The 23,710-nt window shown below is 38.8% G+C and overlaps 1 protein-coding gene and 1 non-coding gene across 3 annotated transcripts in view; both read left to right on the forward strand.

The window, feature by feature from the left end:
• The window catches only part of PLPP1 (phospholipid phosphatase 1), a 72,290-nt gene that overhangs the window by 30,780 nt on the left and 17,800 nt on the right, over nt 1–23,710 (forward strand). Inside the window, exon 2 of one of the 2 annotated variants that reach the window (XM_056112046.1) lies at nt 2,335–2,489. In XM_056112046.1, coding sequence (XP_055968021.1) covers nt 2,335–2,489 — 155 coding nt within the window. Of the gene's footprint in view, nt 1–2,334; nt 2,490–15,257; nt 15,410–23,710 lie in introns of both variants that reach the window. The other variant, XM_056112047.1, reaches the window with a different exon arrangement.
• On the forward strand, nt 14,722–14,825 carry LOC130021491 (small nucleolar RNA U13). Its single transcript, XR_008792187.1, has one exon. It is a non-coding gene; the product is annotated as a small nucleolar RNA U13 (small nucleolar RNA).

Here is a 23,710-nt window from a genome sequence, read left to right on the forward strand (position 1 = left end):
GAAGTTGTATTGCGCAGCCCGAGTGTTTTAAACGGATAATTCTTTTTTTAATACCACCCCAATATAACTCTAATCCTCCAAGAGTCACAGAATTGCAAATCTGAGTAATTCACAACAAAGATTTTGTTCGATTTTAGTTGTAAATATATTTTATACTGAACAACTTTTAATAAAGGATTGGTCTCCCTCTCCTGCAATTATGACTTTTTCACAATGATGCTATCCTGTTGATTTAACTAGATCAACTGGCTTCCCTGAGAGGCTGACTCCAGAAACAGATAGCCTATGTGTAAATGCTGATTCCACCACTTACTAGTTTCAGCAAGGTTTTCTATTTCTCTTGGCCTTATAATCACTTTTTGTGGAAAGTGGGGGAATTATAGTTCATGTTTTCCAGGGGGAGTTAAGGACTGCATAAATTTGTGTAGCCAATTGCCTGGCACGTGTGAGCATGTAGTAATTGTTGGCTGTGAATGTTGTACCTGGAAAACTCCTTGCTTACTCCCTGGGTGCTGTTGACGTGACCTCAAGCTGATCTTGCATTCCCTCTACCTCTAAATGATCTTGCACCCTCACCTCCCATACTGCCTGCCATCTCTGTGCTATTTCAAACTCAACCTAGTCACCTGTTCCTTACTTGCTCTTTCTATTTCAGTTCACGTTGACCTCTGAATTAGGATTTCTCATGCCATTTTAGAAATGAGCCCTATTTTCTTTCATTTTAAAAATGGTAATAAGACTGTTATACATCTACAGAAGTATACAATGAATTTGTAAAATGTTATATGAAATTTCTTAGTTTTGAGAAACGCTTAGATTGTGGAATCACTGTCATAGTCAAGATACAGAACAGTTACATCAGCCTCCCCCCACCATCGCTCATGGTATCACTTTGAAAAATTATTTCCTGAGTATGCATTCTGTTTCTATGGATGCAATTCAAATTCAGGTTCTTGAACCAGGTGTCAATGTTACACTAATTTCTCTCCCCTATATTTAGCTTAAGCAATAATGAGCATATTGACAGTAGATGCTTGAACATTTGACTTAAGCGAAACCTTAAGGTTGTGGTAAATTTGAACAAATTAGGAAATAATTTGTAATTTATGCTCTTTTTTTTTGTCTCTGAAGGTAATTTTATTTAGATTAAAAATATCAACAGAAAGTGTTTAAATCAGTTTGGAACTCTGCCAGGTCTAATAATAATAATTTTTAGTTTGTTTCAGAAAACAAAGGAATTGTTTGTTATTAGTAAATAAGAGTTTATTTAGTATAAGAAATACACTTATGTTTCTGTTTTTTTCTAACCCTGTGAAAAATTTCACTGTGAAGCAAAATTTTGTTTCTTTCATTATCTGAATTTATTATGATGTTGCTAATTATTAAATGTGTTTATTGAGTTTTACATTTTTCCCTTAAACATAACTTTTACAATACTGAACAATTCAATTAAAAATCGTAGTTAAAAAATATCGGACCAGAAAGACAACTTAAAGTACTGGAGCACAAGCTTTGTATGCAGGAGACCGTGGCTGAATCCTCAGTTCCAAATGACCCCCCAGGCGAAACTCAGCTTGAAACTCAGAGTGATCTTTGAGCTTGGAACTGGGACTAGACTCTGCAGGCCACTGGGTGTGGCTAAAAACGAATAATACACAAACTATATGAACCCTTTCTGTTTTCCCAGCTTCATTTCCCCACCAGCCAATTTTTCTCTCTAAAATCAGAGGTCAGTGAAAACGAGAGAACCCGGGTTGGTGTTACAGTACAGCGGCTGGGCGTTCGCCTTGCACTTGGCCAACCTGGATCTATCCCTGGCACCCGCATTGCTCCCCGAGCCCTGCCAGGAGTGATTCCGAGTACTGAGCTGGGAGTAAGCCTTGGGCATTGCCAGGTGTGGCCCCAAACAAAAACGGAACAGAATAATGAAAACAAGAAAGTTATACTTGGTTAAATGTGGTGCTAAGGGCCTGAGTGATAGTACAGCAGATGGGTGCTTGCCTTGCATGTGGCTGACCTGGGTTAGATCCCCCACTCCCCATCTGGTCTCCCGAGCCCCATGGGGAGTGAACTCTGAGCCCAGAGCCAGGAGTAAGCCCTGTGCACTGCCGGGTGTGGCCCCATAAGAAAAGCAAACAAAAAAATTGATGTGGTTCTAATACGGATAAGTGGATTATCTGCATGGTTTTCTCAATCTTCACCCTTGGCTACTATGAAATATTGATCAGAAAAGGGAAAATATAATTAAGAGTTGCATCCCATTCAATAGACTTTACATCCCAATGAAGTGAATTGAATTTAATCATGTGTGTCTTTTTTTCCCTTCCCCAACAGCTTCCATGCCTATGGCTTGTCTAAATTTTGGCCAAATATATCCATTTAAGAGAGGCTTTTTCTGTAATGACAGCAGCATCCGGTATCGATACCATGACAGTACGGTCACAACTACTATGCTCAGCCTAGTGGGGCTTTCCCTTCCTATATCCTCTGTAAGTAAATTAATAAGTAGGTCGTGGTGGATTTGTTGTGCTGGAAATTGGATGAACTGATAGAGTTGGGGCATAGGGGGTTAAATGCACAGTAATTAAAAAATAAAATAAAACAAGAATCACTGTTGATACTGTTGAATGACTGATTGAGAAATATACCCATGGTTTGAATCCCAGGACAGCTTTTCTCCAAGTTAAAGGGGACTATTACTCAAAGCAATGTGATATAATCCTAAAGAATTGTAAAATGACTATTTTAGAATGAAAGAATTAAAATCTTTTGGACCAGCTCCTTTCAGTACACGGGTGAAAATACTTACAGCCACATACTAGCTTAAAGTTCTTTTTTGGCAGAGCTGAAGCCTAAGTTCTATCATATTTATTATCAAGGTAAAATTGAGGTCATAAAGGGAGATAAGCTTATCTTGATAACTGACTTAGCAGAAAGAATATAAATATATTGGCAAAATAAAATCCTCAATACAGGAAAAAAATGGTATCACTATTTTAAAAATTGTACTGTCCTCTAGATAGTTTGCAGAATTATACTAGGTTTTGTGTTTTCAGTTTCATGGAACTTTTCCTTCTAGGTTAAGTTTCACAGATCATAAGATTGGCACTTATGATAGTGTGATTACTTCCTTTATTCATGGCTCTAATTTCTGAACCCTGTCCTATTTCTTTTTATGTGACTTAGAAGGAAGAAACAGAATCAAGATTACCTTCTTGACTAAATTGAGAGTGTAGCAGGTCATGCCTTATTTTTTCTTTGATGATTTATTTTTTGTCACTTGGATTTCCTAGATACATAAGAAATAGTCTTATTGTTTTAGCAAGCTAATTAGACTTGTTTTTTAATAGGACGGGCTTACTTTTCTTTCCCTGTTTTGTTCACAAATTGTCTAAGAATAATCACCTACTTTAAAAATATCCTGGTTTCATGTTCTAATTCATTTTGTCATTGGCTAGCATAATTTTATTTATTTAGTTTGCTTTTTGGGTCACACCCGACAATGCACAGGGGTTACTCCTGGCTCTGCACTCAGGAATTACTCCTGGCAGTGCTCAGGGGACCATATGGGATGCTGGGAATCAAACCCGGGTCGGCCGCGTACAAGGCAAATGCCCTACCCATTGTGCTATCGCTCCAGCCCTGGCTAGCATACTTTTTGATGATCATTAGTAAAAGTAAAGGGGATTAGATTTTGTTTTGTTTTAAGATATATCAAATATATTTATATATTGCCAGATATTTTAATTTGCTTCTAACCACTTACAGGGTAAAAGTGGAGAGAAAACTGGGACTCAGTTTAAGGTGATGGCTACTTCCTTAAAGAGTATTTTCTATTGATAACTTCTGTATTTGCCATCAAGCATATTGGACAGTGTGCTGGAAAGCATTAGACACTTTCACTCAAATGATGGTAGACAACGCTGTAATTGTCTTAACTGTAATTTTAAATAGCTGTTGCAAGATAAGGTGTGTGTGTGTTTTTTTAATCACTTTGAAGAGATAATTGTTTGAGGAGCAGAATGGTACTTTTAGTTGTTTGATGTGGTATATTTTATCTTTTAAAAACTTTTGTACTGGGACTGGAGAGATAGTACCATGGGTAGGGCCCTTGCCTTGCATGTGGCTGACCTGGGTTCGATCCCCGGCACCCCATCTGGTCCTCTGAGCCCCACCAGGAGTGATCCCTATGCACAGAACAAGGAGTAAGCCCTGAGGACTGCTGGGTGTGGCCAAAAGTGAAGTAAAACAAAAAAGCTTAATACTACAAAGAATATGTATTTATTTGCAAATATGAAAGTCTTATTAGGAAACATGAAGTCACCTTAGTTTTGCTTGTGTAGATATTAGCTCAATATTTTCATGTTATTTCCTTTAGTTGAACAGGTTTTCAAATCGTTGTATGTGCACTGTAAATTTAATTTTGTCTTCTTTTAAGTAATTAATTTTTTCTATTGAGCTTATGCTTGTATGGAATGTATCTTAATGTTGCTCCACATTCTTAGGCCTATGTCTTGTTTTATATTTTCTTTTATAACATATATATCCTTTTCTAATCTTTCATTTATTTGTTTTGGTTTTGGGGCCACGTTTAGTGATGCTCAGGAGTTAAAGTCCTGGTTCAGCACTCAACATTTATTCCTGTCTGTGTGGGGAGAGGGGGGAGGCATAATGGATGCCAGTCATCCTTGTGCAAGCCAAATGCCTTAATTACTGTACTATCACTCTGGCCCCTATAACCAATACTTTTTTTCGTGTTATAGCTTTATTCCTCAAATTTAAGAGTTGTTTTGGATTTTTAAAAAATAACACCATGGAACACCATGGTTCACAAAGTTGTTTGTAGTGCAGTTGTTACAGGCTTTCCATGTTCCACATCAGTCCTACCACCAGAGCAGACGCCCCTCCACCATTGTCCCCATTTTTCCAACCATCCCTTCAAGCCTACCCCTTTATTAGCACATAAATTACTAAGTGGCTAAAGCAATTATCAAAAAATACTTCAGTAAAGGAAAACTTACTATAACCAATATTTTTGAGTAGTTATAAATTATTAAGAAGCTTAGATTAAGAATAATAGGGAATTTTTAAGTAATAGAGAAATACAAATTAAATCTTTGAGTTGTAGGTTTCATTTCTTATGGACTTGCTATTGGAGAGATGTCACCTGGTAGTATAGTTTAATATATTTATATTAAATAAATTTATTTAATTTATTTAATATATAAATAAATTTATTTAATTTATTTAATATAAATAAATTTATTTAATATAAATAAATTAATTTGGAGTTCATACCCAATTAAATCAGCTTAATCAATGGCTGAATAAATAGCAGTGCTCCTACATTATTAAAAAAGAAGTAGTAGTATCTGGTCAGTCTCTAGGCTTTAAATGTGCTTGTGGTATATTTTGAAGGATTTTTCTTTTTTGCAAATTCTTAGGACAGTTGTTTTTAATAGTTGATATATGTAGAAAAGAACTCATCTATAAGATGAATTATAATTTGCACAAAATTTTGATTTTTAATGATTTGCTATAATCAGATGCTTTCTTTGTTTAAAAGTTATTCATACTACCTTTGGAAGTGATAATGCAAAGGTATCGCATATTATATATATATATTTTTTATGTAGGAGTAGGCCAAAGTCATTGTGATGGTAATGAGTGCAATTAAGCCGTACTGCTATTTATTCAGCCACTGATTAGGCTGATTGAATTGTGCATGAACTCCACATATTATATATTTTTGAAGTAGAATAAGTTTTTTAAAAGAAACTTATTTAATCTGAGGGAAGACAGAGGTGTACTTAAGAGATTATGATCTTCTCTAGAGTTAAAAAAAAGCCTAAATGTTTTTTTATACATCCATTTTATAGGGCTTGTGAGAATATTCTTATTAATGGTTTGCTCTCATGTTTTGGCCCCAAAAAAACAAACAAAAAAGAATAAAAATCGATAAAAAGAATCGATAAAAACAAAGAAGAAAGAGGTGTATTTAAGAGAACAAGGTCTTCTCTGCTCGAGTAAAAGTAAAAAAGTAAAGGCCCTCCCGTTGATCGTCGATTTGCTCGAGCGGGCCCAGTAACGTCTCCATTGGAGACTTTGTTGTTACTGTGTCTGGCATATCGAATACTCTCGGTAGCTTGCCGGGCTCTCCGAGAGGGGCAGAGGAATCGAACTCGGGTCTGCCATGTTGGCTGCGTGCAAGGCAGACGCCCTACCCGCTGTGCTATAGAGACAAGGTCTTCTCTAGAATGAAAAAAAAGCCTAAACATTTTTATACATCCATTAGCTTACGAGAATATGAGAATATTATAGAGCTTATGAGAATATTCTCATAGATTAAAATTATACTGTAACTTAAAAGGGAAAATTACATAAATGTTGAATATATATTATCAGTAAGGAAAACTGAAGTTCTAATAATTTCACATTAGTCAGGCTTGTTGAATTCCACTGTTGTTTTCCTAACTGTATGCATTTTAAAGGAAACTTTATGGGAAAAATATCTTCTCGTAAAATCTTAAAAATAGTTTCAAGGGTCAAAGATAGTCCTGGAGTTAAGGCAATTGCACTGCCTGAGATTGACTCCTTGAAATTGAAATAAAAGTGTTCATTTTGCAGGGACCAGAGTGATAATACAGTGGTAAGACACTTGTTTTACATAGAGCCAAACCTGGTTCCATCCACAGAACCCTTTAGGATCCTCTGAGTCCCAAAAGGAGTGATACCTAGACACAGAACCGGGAGTAAGGTTGTGAGCACCACTGGTTGTGACCCAAAACAAAACAAACAAATCATTCTGCTACTGCCAGAAATCATCTCTTTAGCATCTAAAACTCCAGTCAGACTTAACAACCCCCTCCACATTTTTTTAAGAAGTGATTTTTGTTGAGCACAGATTTGGGAGCATGACCAAATATGAATGTATATTTTGATGGGTATAATGAGACTACTCTGCAGTTTTTGAGAAATGTAAAATTGACATAGTAACTTTGGAAAATGCTTTGGCAGTTTCTTTCAAAATTAAATGTTGTTGTAATGTAATTTGGCAGTCATGTCCATAAGAATGTACCCAAGAAATTAGAGAATGATATTCACACATTACCTGTGCATAAATGTTTACAGCTTTATTCATAATTGCCCTAAAGACTATGAACAATCAAGTCATGGATATACAATGAAGAATCTTGGTTGCATTGTGCTAAGTGAAAGAAGGTAATCTGAAGTGGCGACATACTTTATGATTTCAGCCATAAGACATTCGGCACAGTGCTAGGGGCTCTTCGTGATGCCCTGTTTGGGATCAGTCGTGGGTCTCTGACATGCAGAGCATCGGCTCTCACCCTTTGCTCTGTCTCCTCAGTCAGAGTTGGGATTTTAACTTTATCTTTTAACTTCACCTTTATCTTTTGAACTTTACCGGACTGCACCTGGTGTTGTTAGGGCTATTACGTAGTTGTTTCGCTCTCTGATCAGTTTTATAGTCATATGTAATTATGTTCTTAAATGAAAAGACACGAGGTAGTAAAGGAGGCTATGTTTACTCAAGTGTTCACATTCTTTTTTGACCATCTCATTTTTTTCCATGTGGAGGAAGTAGTCTTTTTTAGATGGGATGGGATAAGTCCGGTGAGTTTCTTTGTGGTTGGTTTTTTTTTTTTATTAGCTGGAAGTTATGAGTGTCAGTTTATGAGATGATGATTAAATTAGGGAAGAGTCTTAGGAAAGAGTGTGACAGCAATAATAGAGTACAGTGAGGCTTCCCTGTCCAGGTTGACTAGATCTAATTTTTCTGGATTTCTAATCTAGATCTCCTGAAGAGTTGAAGTTTGAATTTGAATCTCTTTCTTAGTTCCATTCCTGAAATTTCCATTTCTTGAAATCACCCTAAGAGTAGCTTATTCAAAACATTGAAATATGTGTTAAAACAATTTTATTTTAAAAAATTTGGTGCGGCCCTCCCATTGATCATCGGTTTACTCGAGCGGGCCCAGTAACGTCTCCATTGGAGACTTTGTTGTTACTGTGTCTGGCATATCGAATACTCTCGGTAGCTTGCCGGGCTCTCGGAGAGGGGCAGAGGAATCGAACTCGGGTCGGCCATGTTGGCTACGTGCAAGGCAAATGCCCTACGGCTGTGCTAAAAATTTAAGCTCTGTGATTTACAGTACTGCTAATGATACAAATTTATGCACACAACATTTTAATCCCTAAAATAATTTTATTTATTTTTAACTTTTATTAGTGAAACACCATGAGGCACAGTTGTAGACTTACAAATGTTTGTGCTTGGCTTTCAATTATATAATGTTCAAATACCCATCCCTCCACCAGTGCCCATTTTCCACCACCACGGGTCCCAGTATCCCTCCCACCCCCCATTCCCCCCATCCCACCCTGCCTCTGTGGCAGGGCATTCCCTTTTGTTCTCTCTCTCCTTTTGGGTGCTGTGGTTTGCAAAAGAGGCATTGAGTGGCAGACTCACATAGCATTTGTGAAAGTTGTTTAGAGTTCCACTGATCATACAGTTAGGGTAAAATTATCAGCACTATTAACTAAAAGCAAACCTTATTCATATTTCACCAGTTTTTAATTTTAATTGCTATGGTTTCCATTGGGTGGAGTGATAGCACAGCGGTAGGGCATTTGCCTTGCACACAGCCGAGCCGGTTTGATTCCTCTGCCCCTCTCGGAGTGCCCGGCAAGCTACCGAGAGTATCTCACCCGCACGGCAAAGCCTGGCAAGCTCCCCGTGGCGTATTCGATATGCCAAAAACAGTAACAAGAAGTCTCACAATGGAGACGTTACTGGGCCCGCTTGAGCAAATCGACGAACAATGGGAGGACAGTGCAGCGCTATGGTTTCCATACTGGCAGTGCTTGGGGGACCTGGGGTTACTAGGCCTGAGCATTTGAGAATTGTTCGAGAGTGAATAGTTCTGCACCAGAGTGTGGGGGGTAGTGGGGAAGGGTATTCCCCATATTGTAGGCTTCCAATCCCGGGTTTGGCACATGCAGAGCTTGTAATCTGTCATTAGTGCTACATCGTGGTGCTGGATTTTTACATCCCCTCTTTTGTCGTGTTCCACCAACTAAGCTAGTGAGCCAGACAATGCATGCTTTTCCTGTTTATCTTATTTTTTCAGATTTATCACATGTAAAGATTTATTCATGTGGCTACTATTATGGCCAGGAATCACCCCCAGAGGAACTTTTTCATCATTTCTATAGTCATTACTCTCTTCCGAACCCTAATCTTGACCACCCCTATTCTCCATTACAATAATTTTGTCAAGGACCTTCATTATTTTGGAGTGATTTGTATTTACCCCCTTTGCTTATTAGAATTATGCCCTTGAGTTTTATTCATAATGTTAAATGTATTAGTAGATTTTTTTTTTGCCGAGTAGTATTCTGTTATGTCGATATGCTTTGACTATTGAGGCACAGTATTACTTCCAGTTGGACTTCCAACTACCTGTGTGTCATCACTCTCTCAAACTCAGGACTTTGAAATTAAAAAAAGAAAAGGTTTCTTGGTACTAATCTCGGCCATTCTTGGGTGTTAGTCTCCCATTTTGTTTGCTCCATGGCTTGGAGGCCAGCCACACATGCTAGGGGAAAAGGGAGCTCAGAGAGAGAAGGGAGCACCAAATAAAGGGTGTTGGGGGGATCCTCCCAGGATGGGAGAAGCATGCTGAAAGTAGACTATAGACCAAACATGATTGCCACCCATTGCCTCTTTTGCAAACCACAACACCCGAAAGGAGAGAGAGTACAAAGGGGAATGCCCTGCCACAGAGGCAGGGTGAGGTGGGGGGTGGGTGGGGGGTGGGAGGGATACTGGGATCCATGGTGGTGGGAAATGGGCACTGGTGGAGGGATGGGTGTTTGATCATTGTATAATTGAAACCCAAGCACAAAAATTTGTAAGTCTGCAGCTGTACCTCATGGTGTCTCACTAATAAAAATTTAAAAATTTAAAAAAAGACTTCTTCCATCTTTTCCTTTTCAATTTTAGTATTAGGAATAGAATGTGATGGCTGAGATGGCTCATAAACGTACAGCATCTCTGGTAGGAATTTTGTTCTGTCATTATGCCACGGAGTGGCTTTTAATCCTTTTGGACATTTTTAAGATGTGGCATCTGATATTTTTGTGACAGGATTTTATAGGCTTGTGCTGATTACTATTCTCCCTGAAGTAGTGTGTCTCTTCATGGTTTTCTACTTGTGAACTCCATACATGTTGCCACTTTCCTGGGCATCTAATAAACAAAAAAAATTTTTTTTTGCCTCCCAAGGTGTGCATCCTAGAAGCCACTCTCAGTAATACTTAGTCAACTGGCTAGATGGTTTAATACTAGGGCCCAAGGAAGGAACTGGGACCCACCAGTACCACTTTGGTATTACTCAGAAGGCTTTTATGGCCACTCCCTGTGATGCTTGGGGAGCCTCTCTGGATATACCTGGTAGAGCTGAGGGCCATCATGTGGTTGTCTGATACTCTGATAAATTTTATATCCACATGGAATCATGTTCTTAAATGAAAAGATGCAAATTATCAATGTATGATACTCCATGGGTGATCTTTAAAGTATTATTTGTGTAACTAATAGAAGAGTTCCCTTCAAATGTAAAGAAGAACTTAAAGCATAATTTTCCAGTTTTGCTGAATATACTACCACCAATCTTTCTGATATATTTGGTAACATGTATATTATAGTTTCATTATCTGTGTTTGTGTAAGAAGAGTTTAAAAGGTGATTTTGTGTGATCATGTTATTTGTCTTTTCCTGTCTCTGGGAAAGGATGGCTATGTTGTGGTCTTTGGTTTGTGGAAGCAGTGAGTTACCACATCACATTCGCTTTTGGGTCTTTATAAATATTCACTGGTGGAGTTCATTATTATTTGTGTGTATGAAGATGAGTTTACACAGAATTTTGTTTTCATTTATTTTTGAACCCTAACTGGCAGTACTCGGGGGCCACTTTTTGGCCATGTGTGCTGGGAATTGAACCCAAAGAGCCCACGTGTAAAGTACATCTTCAGCTTTTAGAGCTATCTTCCTTTCCCCAAGAATCTTATTAAATCGGTTAATATGACTAGCCACAGGGGTTTATTAAGAAGCAGAATGTGGTACCCCCCCAAAAATGGCACAGCCATTTTTAAAAAAAAGTGTAAATTTCTTTAAAAGTTAAATATAGGGCCGGAGCAGTAGTACAGCGGGTAGGGCGTTTGCCTTGCACGTGACCGACCCGAGTTCAATCCCCGGCATCCCATATAGTCCCCCAAGCACTGCCAGAAGTAATTCCTGAGTGCAGAGCCAGGAGTAACTCCTGAGCATCGCTGGGTATGACCCAAAAATAAAAAAAGGGTTAAATATAAACTATGAAACCCAGCCATTCCACTCCTACTTACTCATTAGAAATAAAAATATTTATCTATCAGAGCCATATATTACTCTCTGTAGTAGCATTATGCATAGTAGATAAAAACTGGTGAACCAATAAGCAAAATTGCAGTATATGTATGTGCAGTGGGTTATTATTAAGCAATAAGACAGAACAAATTGCATGTTGCAACATGGATTGATGTCATAAACATTGATGTAAGCCAGTGTGTAAACCACTTACATCATATATTGCCTACTCCAGCAATATGGTCATTGAAGGGAAGGGAAAATGGCATTTCACATTTTAAATTTTACATTTCTCCATACTTCTGTACATTGTGGCTATGTGGAGTAAAATAACTTCTCTGGTGAAGTTTTTCAAGAACAGACACACACACATCTTTTGACTTATATTTCCTTATGACACGTACTCTGAGGAAATATAAGTGTAAACATGATGGTTGGTGTTTGAAAATGTTTGCTATAGCAGTATTACTACCAATAAAAATTGGTAGTAATGCACATGTTATCAAAATAAGGGTTTTTCCCTTTGTTATGGCCCTCTTGGTACAGGGAGTACAGTTCCTTTCTGACTTAAGTAATACTGGGTTTTGCTGAAAGGAATATTTGTAATAACCCTAGACCAGTAAGATCAGTGAGACCTTTTAGCAATAGAGAACAGTATTGTAATCTTAATTTCTCACTTTTAAGGTTAGGCTGGTCCCTTGTAGTTTTTCTGCAGGCCTACTTTTTTCTCAGTCTCTTCATCAGCCTTTCCATAAGATGATCCAGTGCTATTTGCAGCTCTCATCAAGCTAATTTTTGTTCCAATTCTAAAATCCCAGAGCAGAAATCTGGACCAATTTATCTTTTTAAATGTTAAGTAGGGCCCATGTACAAATGACAGTTGGTCTTCTTCCCACCTGTGGGGATCTACGTTCAGGTTTAGTTGATTAGTGAAAATGAACTGGCACTGGGCAATGGTATCGATGTGAAACTACATCTCATGGACTTTTATGAGAGAGCACAAGTGTTAATTGTTGTGAACTTATACATTTTTTAAAGACTTTCAGTGGGATGCTCTTTCAAATTCTTCAAGGAACAGTATACGTTTGTGGTAGATTAATGGTTATTTTCTAATCAGGTGTTACTGAAACCTCTGGTCTGGTTTCCCCTTCTCTCCCCCACCCCCAGTATAAGCAGTTAAAAACCCCTTGGTCCCTGTGTCCAGTTGTTACTTTCTCAAATGCTGTCTCTGAACTTGGCTTTAGCCATGTCACTGTCCTCTGCTCATTAGTCTGCCTCAGTGGATCTTCTTATTCTGTTCCTCCCTTTCTCACACTGCTGTTGTCTATGGTCTACCCTCCACTCCCTCCACTTTCCACTTCTGCACAATTTCTTAGACCTCTCTGACTTTAGAGATTCTTTCTAGCCCCAGATTTCTGTCTTATCTGACACCTTCAGATTTCTGTCTTATCTGTCCTCCTCTGGCTCCTCGGCTTTTTTGCAAATTGAGACATTACCAGTTCTCTTTAACTCTTATCTCTTCGCTCTTTGGATCTCAGTTTATTTTCTGATACAATTTAGTACTATGTCATATTCAACTTTGTTTTCCTGGTAGAATCTCTTGTGCAGTGCATTCACATAATATTTTCTCACTTTAATATTCATCTTTCATAAAACGATGTCTCTGTAATTTTATTTTCTTTCTCTCATCCTAAAATTTACCCGTAAGCTTCCCCCCAAATATAAAATTAATTTCTAAAGCAACTTTTGTGTTTAAAAGGAAAATACTTAATGCTTGTTGAGAACATATGAAAGGACCTTTGTCACTATCAATATGAAGTTTTCCTGAGAAAAACTGATTTGGGTGCTAAATTATTTATATGTTGTTTTCTGTAATAAAAGTCTCTTTTTTTAATTTCAAAAGAAGAAAATGGTCATTTAAAAATTAAGTTCAGAAGTAAACAGTGGAACTGAAAGTTTATATTATATATAGAGTTCTTACAAGTAAAATTAGTTATAGAAGCCGTGATTCTTGGTAAATAAAAAGTGAATTTTCTCCTTGGGTTAGATTTGGTCAAACTGGAGTGTTTAGTATCTGTACATGGCAGGCAACAGTGGAAATCACAACTCTGAATGTTCACTTCCACAGTATGTTCTGAAAGATACAAATGGTTTGTATTACAATTTGGTATTCATATTTAAAGATTTGCATATTTCATCCCCTTCCACTGATTGAAACCATTTTGGTGAATGAGAGGACAATCTGAATTCAGCTAAGAGATGTAGGCAACTCTAGTATAACTTTAAAAACAGCCCTGGGATTAGAGAGGTTTTATAAGAGGTAAAGCACCTGCCTCTAATTTCAACCCACTCATTCACACACCAATTGATTTTCCAACAGATTCTTGCTGTGCTGGTGATAAGTCTTTGTAGTTAACCCACCCGGAGGATGCTGAAGGGTTAAGCTGGAGATTGCTCTGTCTTCTCTGCTCTTTCTTATAGAATGACCAAAGAATAACTGGGGTGATGGAGCAGCAGAGGCAGAAGGTCAGGAAAGAGCTGTGGTGTGGGCACAGGTGTGTTGTTGGAGGCTGCTGGGACCCACCCAGTAGGGATGGGACTCGGCCTTCAGTTTCAGAACAGGCCAAGTGATGTCAGCCGGAGGCAAGCTCATCTGGATGGTGGAGCAGCATGCACAGGGTCCTCATTTTGCCTCTTTAAATGGAGCAGAGTTTGTATTTGTGGTAAATGTGCTCAGGCAGAGGGCCAAGGGTTTGGTTATCAGTTGGTCTTTGGGACTTTAGTAGAACAATTAAGAACTGTAATGATCCTCAAACCTTGGTGCTTCAAAAGAACAATAGAACTACTGGGAGGATATATCTCTTCAGGAGAATACCTTCCCTACTTGGGAAAGGCTAGGCTGCCCTCACGTTGAAGGTGTCTGCTAAACTCTTTCAAACAGTGGTATTAGTCAGTATGCTGCAATATTCACATGGCAAATTCACTAAAGGAGAATTGAATTTTCAAAATTTAAAAAATTAACATTACACTTAAGTAAAATGGAAACATTTTAGGAGAGTGTAAGAAATGATCTTTATGGGGAAAGAACTGATAATGAAAACAGAGCTGTCCTCTAGGTGTTGTTTTGCTTTTACAGCCCAATTTTTTTTTAAGAAAGTTGGTTTAAGTTTGGACTCCTTTTTCACACAGTTCTTTTTACACTGATTGTCATCAGTACAGAAATGAGTACATCAAGCTTTCTTTAGGCACTCTGATAGCTAGTGACCGTGACCAGTGTAAATGTAGTAGTGAGGATCCCTTTCCGGTTTATAAGTATGGTGATTGGGTGTTCACATGCTTGTGTGACATGTGCTTCCCTTAAATCTTGTTATGCACTTGACACATTACCCATCTGATGCGGGAGTAAAAAAATTAGTAGTGACTGGCAAAATGGGGAATGGCAGAATGCTCTTTTGCCTTTGGAAGCAAATGCTGCCCAATACATTGGTTTAAAAATAATGTTGAAAGTCCTATGATTAAATGACAAGATCATGAAAAGAATTTTTTTCTCCTTTTAAACTTAGTGCTTTTTGGTAGAAACAAAAGCAAAATGATGCTTTTGGTTCAGTTGATTAGTAGAGGATTTGGAAGCCTTGTTTCCTATAGAAAATGATCTTTACCCTAAGCTGTCACCTTTCTGAATTCTGTTGCATGCATTGCTGCATTGCCTTTTAACATGTGCTCTCATTTTCACAGCAAATGCATTTTAAAGCTCAGTCTCTGGAATTATTATTGCCATTGATAAATTGTGTTATTTTTTAATGATATTTTCATTTATTCCCTTTACTAGCTGGATTGCCTTTTGCAATTCTTACTTCAAGGCATACCCCCTTCCAACGAGGATTATTCTGTAATGATGATTCCATCAAGTACCCTTACAAAGAAGACACCATATCTTATGCGTTATTAGGTGGAATAGTCATTCCATTCAGTATTATCGTTGTAAGTTAAATCCACTTTTCCAAGTTTCTCACTTTTGGACAGTTGACTTAATTTTGTGTTAATCTGTTAATGATTGAATGTATAATCCTCCAAAACAATGTTTTTTTCCTTTAAAACCTATAGTTGATGGTATTACTTGAAGATCATTTCAGCTATTTTTAAGAGGTCAAAAGAGTTAAAAATGTTCATGTTTTATGTTAATCTTTGCTGAAAAGTCATTGTAAATTTTGGAGCTGTGTTTTACTTTTCAGTAATCATACAATCATGCTAAGTATATTTCTAGCATAATATATGCCTGAGATATTATTTATATTTTATTGTAGCTGTGTATGTACCTTCTTTCTAGTTCCTGGGTTCTAGAAAAGAAAATTTGTCAGCAAATGTTGAGACATCACTTAGCCTGTTTCAACTTTTGTACATCTGTGGACTGGCATGAACGCGCTCAGAAATAAGAGAGAAAGCTCCAAGTTCATATATAAACTGTGAAAACAAAACAGCTTCACTGAAAGTCAAGAGTAACATAGCTACTTAGTAACATAGGTAATCTTTTCAGGTTTTCACCTAGAGATCCATGATTTAAATGAAATGATTTTATGCTCCATAGCTTGTAACTTAAATCATATTTTGTATAGGGCCAGGTAAACAGCTTAAAGGACTGGAGCACATAATTTGCATGCAGGATGCCTGGGTTGTTCTATACTTGGCACTGTATGACCAACAGGAGTGACCCCCAAACATGCTCTAGGAGTAACCCCTGATCACTGCTGATATTGCCCCAAACAAAACAACAAAAAGAGATTTCTGCTAGTTAAAAGTACAAATGTGGTCCTCTGCAGGATCTAGAACAAGATGATAATTATATGTATATAAGGAATTTACTTTTAAAATACCATTTCTTACATGGTGTAATTAATATCTCATTCAAGAAGGAACACAACTTCTTCTTGGCACTAAAAGATAACCCATAATTTGTGGAGCTTATAACTAGTAAAAGGAAATATTATTATGTGAATGTTTGTTTCACAAAACTGAGCTTCTTGAAAGCTGAAATAGTTTCTGGTATTTGCTATCTTTGCTGCCTGCCATGGAGCATCAGAGGTTATAGGGACTAGGGTCAAAGTGAAGAAAGAAACTGTGCTGTCATGTCAGGGACTTCTGCAGTACCAAGAAGTCTTAGGAAACCTAGAGAACCTTTATGCTGAGGTTCTGCTACCAGAAGGAAGCCAGCCAAGTCTGTGATTCTTCCATTAAAGAGGCAGTCATTGCAGGCCTATTTTTTGAAGTCTGTCTGGTTCTGACAGATTAGTGTGTCAACATAAATTTTTTTAGTGGGACTCTTAGTTGCAGATAGCAGCTAATTTCCAATCGGATTCAAGTGCTGAAGCAAACTTCGCTACAAATGTACTTGACTTTGAAGTCTACTTTTCTTTATGTGTCAGGTGCTATAGAGGAGAAGCTTGTCTGGAAGGCGGTAACCAGGCAACCACTAGCTACCAGGCCTCCCAGTGTACTGCACAGCCTGCTGCAGCAGGGGAGGCCCCAGCAAAGCTCTCAGCCAAAACTTGTTGCACTAATTTATGCACTAATTTAAGATTTTTTTTTTTTTTTGGTTTTTGGACCATACCCTGCCTTGCTCAGGGCTTACTTCAGGCTCTTTGCTTAGGAGTCACTCCTATCAGGGCTCAGGGTTGTGGTGTCAGGGATCAAATTAGGGTTAAGGCAAGGCAAGTGCCTTAACCCCTGCATTCTCTCTCCAGCTCCTAAAATAAATTTTATTTGTTTTTTTATTTGGTTTTGGGGCCCCACCCAGTGATGCTCAGGGGTTGCTCCTGGATCTGCCCTTAGGAATTACTCCTAGCAAGCTTGGGGGAACCATATAGGATGATGGGGGTTGAACCTGGGTCTGCCTCATGCAAGGCATGTGTCCATTGTACTTTCTTTCTGGCCCTTCCTAAAGTACTTCTATTCATTAACACAACTTTCAGGTAGCACTTAGTTTGGCCTGTGTCTGTGTAAATTTTTTTAACCAGAAATCAAATCATTTATTGAGCCAGTATGATTCAAATTTTCTATTATGCCTCTGTTGTGACTTGCACACTATCCACACATATATTAGTGATTGAGGAAACCTGGTAAAGAACTAATAACGTTTCTCAGAGGGCAAGGGAGAATTTCAGTGAGGAGAAAATGGTTAGTAATGTAAAATAGTACTGAGAAGTTAAAATGATGAGGATGGTTAAAAATATGATTTAATGACACCATCTGACTTCAAGAGAGATTCAGGAGAATAAAGAGATTGGAGTTAAAGATGTTTAAGAAGGATTAAACTTTCCAGTGGTTTTAGGCTATTTTTTGAGAAGGATGATCTTTGATCAGAAGACACATAAGTGTTGTGATGTGGAAGGGATATATAAAAGTCACTTTGGTTAGAGGATATAGATATAAAGAAGATAGTGAGGAATATGCTGTAAATGAGTCACACTGACAGATAAGTATTTGCTTTGATCTTTAATAATACATTGTTTTACTCCCCCACCATTTCATTAGTTCTTTGATAATTATTCTGTCTTTAGATTCTCAGTAAATAGCAGTGACAAGTCACTCCAGCTCAAAGATGAGACCACAAGTTAGCTAAAATGTGGACTACACCAAAAACTATGAATTGGCATAAATGAGTCGACGAGAAAGATAAGGTGCCAGACAAAAAGATTTGACTGTCCTGTACAGGCAAAACACAGAAACAGTCCTATCTTAAATCGAGAATTGACTTAGGATGGAGTACATACTAAAGATGATACAAGTTGACCTAGAATCGTCAGCTTTCATGTCCCACATTTCTCCAGTACTAAGAGTTAGGTTTTTGCCTTACACTACTTCATGGGTCCCCTTCAGTCTGTGCGCAGTGCTCTCCAAATGCTCCCGGTCAGCTGACTTACTAGCAGCAGTGGCCAAAACCAGACTTAGTTTGGGTGGTTCTAAATGATGTGCATTATGACTAGACAGACTCACAAAAGTGAAGTCTTATTTCTGAAAAATAGCTAAGAGCTTATATAGGTATAGCTGTAAGATGTGCAGGTGTCATCTGCTCCAGCTGTGGCTTGATTAGCTTATATCCTATAGTATCAAAGATCAGTTCCATAATGCAACAGAGAAATCTGAGTAGTCCAGACATTTGCTGGAACACTTTAACAGCCTCTGGGACCATGTATCCTTTATTACAAGGCCACTGAAGGCATCCCGGTGATCCAGTGTGGAAGTATATGTGGAAATTGTAAAAGTATAATGTCCCTAAGAGTACATATGGTTTATCTTTTCTATTACTCCTGTTTTCAGGGGAAAGAATCTAATGAAATAATTTACAGGAGGAGTACATTCCTGTGGGGCTTTTAAAGTATTTCAGCTAAGAGTGTTTACCACTTGCCCAAGAGAGCATCTTCAGTTAAAATTTATTGACCATCATCTACTTTGCTTTTAGATACCAACTTTCTATTCAAGAACAATTTCAGCTTGCTCTTCCAGCCTGTATTCTCCCTTGAACACATGCCCCACTTGCTTGTCTCCAGGTCTTGTTGCTTGCTTATTTCTGCTCTAGAGAAGCCTGCATTCTCTCTCGAACATGTAGAATCTCTCTTGTATTTTCTCTCTCCCCTCACATCTTTCTAAAGAAGTTTCAGTAAAACCTACCAGCTACAATATTTCACTTCCCTCTGAAAATCTTTTCAGTGAGGGAAGGCGATAGACCCAAAAGCCTGTGTCGAAGTCAGGACTGACTTTCCTCTCCTGCAAAGAGCAGTTCCTCACCTTGAGTCCACAGCTCCCTGAGGAATCAAGTGGTAGGAATCATCTCCCACACCGAGCAGAACAAGTGGACTCCAGGCACAGCTTGATGGCTGCCTCGTGAGGCTGGCAGAACGTGAATGTCCGTGCCATCGCAGATTTTACCAGTCTTGACCCACACCAGGCATTTCATCAAGCACTGGTGGCTGAGGTGGCTTGAGCAGAGGTGGGAGCAGTCTTTTCCTGAATCTGCCTCCCTTGTTCTTCATTCGACAAGTCACTGGCAACATAATGACACCCTACATAATGACGCTGTCATAGGCAAACCTGTGCCATCTCTCTTCCCCTTTATACTTCTCTTTTTCTCTTTCCCTCTTTCTCTCTTTCCCTCTTTCTCTCTCTCTCTTCCTTTCCTTTCTCTCTCTTTCTTTCTTTCTTTCTTTCTTTCTTTCTTTCTTTCTTTCTTTGCTTTTGGCCTCGCCCAGTAGTGCTTGGAGGCTCTGTGGTGCTTTGGGCACCATGCAGTTCCAGGGATGGTACTGGGATCAGCCATATGCAAGGCAAGTGCCATAGAACCTCCGTGCTATTTCTCCAGCCCTGGACCACTTCGATGAATAGTGTGTGGCCAAGTGACATATTACTTTTGAGATAACATAGGAGAAAGTTGACTTCTGTTCCAGATTCTCTGTCTTTTCTATCACTGCCCCAGGGGAATACCAACTTCTGTGTTATAGATGATAGTTCAGTTGGTAGGGTGCTTGCCTGGCACGTGGTCAGCCCAGACACTATCCCCTGCACCCTATATGGTTTCCTGAGCCTGCCAGGAGTGATCCTTGAGCACAGAGTCAGGAGTAAGCCCTGAGCACTGCTGGGTGTGGCCCTCAAATCCAACAACAACAAAAAGCCCAACTGCCAAGTAATTGAGACCTATCAGTCACTAGAGAGAGCCTCAGAGAAACCAGCACCATCACCTAATAAGCTGTTAGATGAAACCACAGCCCTACTCAATAGCTTGAGGGCAATTTTCTAAGAAACCTTGAGCTGAGAGCACTCAGCTGAGCTGGACTTGACCCCTAACCCTGGATATTTGTTTCAGAATTAGAGTTATTGGATATACATCAGCAGATTTGGCTACTCAGCAGATTTTTCTACTAATTTGGGTATTCTACAGCTGTTTGCTTATTCTTTTTTTTTTTTAAAAAAACCATAATCAGCAGTGTGTGTGTGTGGAAGGGGGGGGACATGTGGTGCTAAGGATTAAACTGGGCCTCCACTTATGCTTACAAAGCATGTGCTCTCCCCATTAAGCAATCTCTCGGGCCCTTTATTCAACAGTCTAAATATCTTATTCATGAAGAAATTCTGAAGATCCTTTTACAGACTTCAGGGGCCAACAGTGCTTCTTGTTACTTAGGGTACTGTGAGTGAGGTGAGAAATCAACATGTGGCCAAGCAATTACACTGGGATTCAGACTCATTAAGTGGCACAGTGGTATCTCCAACTTTTGTCACCAAAGTTACCAACACTTCCATTCAGCTTTACCATTTGAGAATCTTAGACTTGATTAGGTTCTTTTAAAAGTATTTCAGAGAGGTATCTTTAATTGCTCACATCTTTCTACCCACAGAAATGTGTGGTTTCACTGGATGATTCACTGGTTCTCCCACTGAACAAGCTCACAACACTCTGTCCATCTGGCTAAAACAGCACTCTGGGGATTAAAGATGGAGGACTCCCTGGATGTAATTTCAAAACAACAGAATTTCATTTCTGCTTTTCTAGAATTCATGATACAGCTGTCAGTTTGTTTTTGTTTTTTAATGTATGTGTGTGTGTATGTGTGCGTGTTTGTTTTGGGGCCACACAGAGTAGTGCTCAGGGCGTACTCCTGGCTCTGTGCTCAAGGATCACTCCTGGAAGGGCTTGTGCGACCATATTGGGTGCTGGGGAATCACACCCGGAGTCAGCCATGTGCAGTGCAAGCACCCGACCTGCTATACTATCTCTCAGGCCCCGAGAGTTTTGTTTTGGGACCACGCCTCATGCTTGGGAGCTACTCTGGTGTGGGACTTGGGAGGGATGGCTATGTCATTCCCAGCAGTCCTTAGGGGATGGAGACTTGCTGGGGAGCAAACCTGGGCCTTGTGCATGTAAAACATGATCTCTAGCCCTTTGTACATTTTCCCCGGGCCTCATTGTTAGAGTTTTAAAACTTTAATTATGGAATTCTAGGAACCGCTGAGCCGGGTGAGGAAAGATTTTTTTTTTTAAGTTTCCTTTTAAGAGGCATCCATTATTTTCATCTTAGGGTAAGACTCATGCTGGAAACAATTAATTCTGACTAAATTGAAATGTATGAATGCTTGATAAGATGATTTTTGTCTAATAAGATGAATTCTGAAAATTAGTGTTTAACACTGTCTACTTTTGGAGGGAGGGTTCGATTTTTGGACCATACCTGAGGTGCTTGGGGATTGCTCTCTGCTAAAGGGGACCCCAGTCATGCCAGGGATTAAGTACAGGCCCCAGCATGCATAGCGTGAGCCACAGCAAGTTGAGCTCTCTCTCCACCCCAAACTAGGTGCATCTCAAGTAAAACTCTGTCACTTGTATTCTCTTCACCTCAACATAAGTTAGCAACCAGATATCAGTTTATCTAATTTTTAAAATAGTGTTGCTATTCAGTATTCTTTCAGTGTAGCAGGATGTTGGTCTGTGAACTTAGAAAGTATCTGGAAATTTTGTTAGGCAGTTCAGTTTGCCGTATTGGTGTGTGCTTATGTATTCAACTCTTCAGAATTTAGGAAAGATCTAATTCTGCAAAAATCGGCAAAAAAAAAAAAATGAAACTAGGAGAGTTGAAATCTTTTCTTGGAATGGATAGAATAAGATATATGTATGGACGGACTGTTAATGAACCTGTGACAGTCTCCTGCAGAGGGACTGATAGGTCCTGTCACTGTTCATCAGTCTGTCCTTGGCCCCTTTTTCCTGAATGTCATAAAAGATATTTACTTCCTGAAGTAAATGTCATATTATTTACTTCCTGAAGCCTTTCCACTCTTTTATATACAGTGTGTATTTTTAATTGAGAGAAATGCTTGATAAGAATTAAGACTGTCAGAAAAATTTTATGTAAGGGATATTCTAACTGGAAAACTAATTTTTAAAAAACCCATTGCTTTTATCCTTTATAATCACCACTGCTTAATCACCACTGCTTAACTTATTAAAGCTTAGTAATATTTAAATACAAAAGAAATGAGATTTTTTTTCTCCCATCAAGATTTCCATTTTTTTTTCTTTTTGGGTCACACCCAGCGATGCTCAGGAATTACTCCTGGCGGTGCTTGGGGGACCATATGGGATTCCGGGGATTGATACCCGCACGAGCAAGGCCATTGCCCTACCCACTGAACTATTGCTCCCGCCCTCTACCATTTTTTTTTTAATGTAGGAGTGATAGCACAGCGGTAGGGTGGTTGCCTTGCATGCAGCCAGCACAGCCGAGCCAGGTTCGATTCCTCCGCCCCTCTCGGAGCACCCGGCAAGCTACCAAGAGTATCTTGCCCGCATGGCAAAGCCTGGCAAGCTACCCGTGATGTATTCAACATGCCAAACACAGAAACAAGTCTCAGAATGGAGACGTTACTGGACCACTCGAGCAAATAAATGAACAATGGTAGGACAGTGCTACAGTGCTACAATGTAGGAGTACTGCTTTTTATTTCCCATTGCTTTGTAAGCAGTACCTTCGGTTATCTTTTTTGTGATTTATAACCTAAGGGTTTTTTGTTTGTTTGTTTGCTTTTTTGGGTCACACCCGGCAATGCACAGGGGTTACTGCTGGCTCTGCACTCAGGAATTACTCCTGGCAGGTCGGCCGCATGCAAGTCTACCCTACCCGCTGTGCTATCACTCCAGTCCCTAACCTAAGTATTTTTATCACTCATTGGTTTTCGTTGGTAAAAGAAAGGCAGATATTTTAAAACAGATTTTATTGTAATTTATCATCTTCCTTTGTTTTTTTACTTTAAATTGACTGATTGCATTTTAGATAGGCAAATGGGTGAAGGGGTTGTCAAAAACTGTAAACCTTTTCGACTTTTTTCCTTTTTTATCAGCTTTTTAATTTTAATTTTTGGGCTACAACCATTTTTGTTTCAGGATTACTCCTGGCTCTGTGCTTAGGGATCACTCCCAGCAGTGCTTAGGGGACATACGGGGTGCCAAGGATCGAACATGGGTTAACCACATGCAAGGCAAATATTTTTCCTGCTGTACTGTTTCTCTTATCCCAAATTTCTGGTTTTAAAGTGAATGAGACGGGGATATAGCATTCTCCACTACAGTTAATATTGCATATTGCAAATTACTAAGTGTAGATATTCTCACTATAAGGAAAAACATAACTATGATGACAGTGTTAACTGGATGTATTAATAGCAATAATAAATTTGCACTGTGTACAGATATGATGATTATTTGAATGAAACTAATGTAATATTACATGTCAGTTATAC

This window comes from Sorex fumeus, unplaced genomic scaffold (genome assembly GCF_029834395.1).
Source record: "Sorex fumeus unplaced genomic scaffold, SorFum_2.1 ptg000015l, whole genome shotgun sequence".
Classification (NCBI taxonomy): Eukaryota; Metazoa; Chordata; class Mammalia; order Eulipotyphla; family Soricidae; genus Sorex; species Sorex fumeus.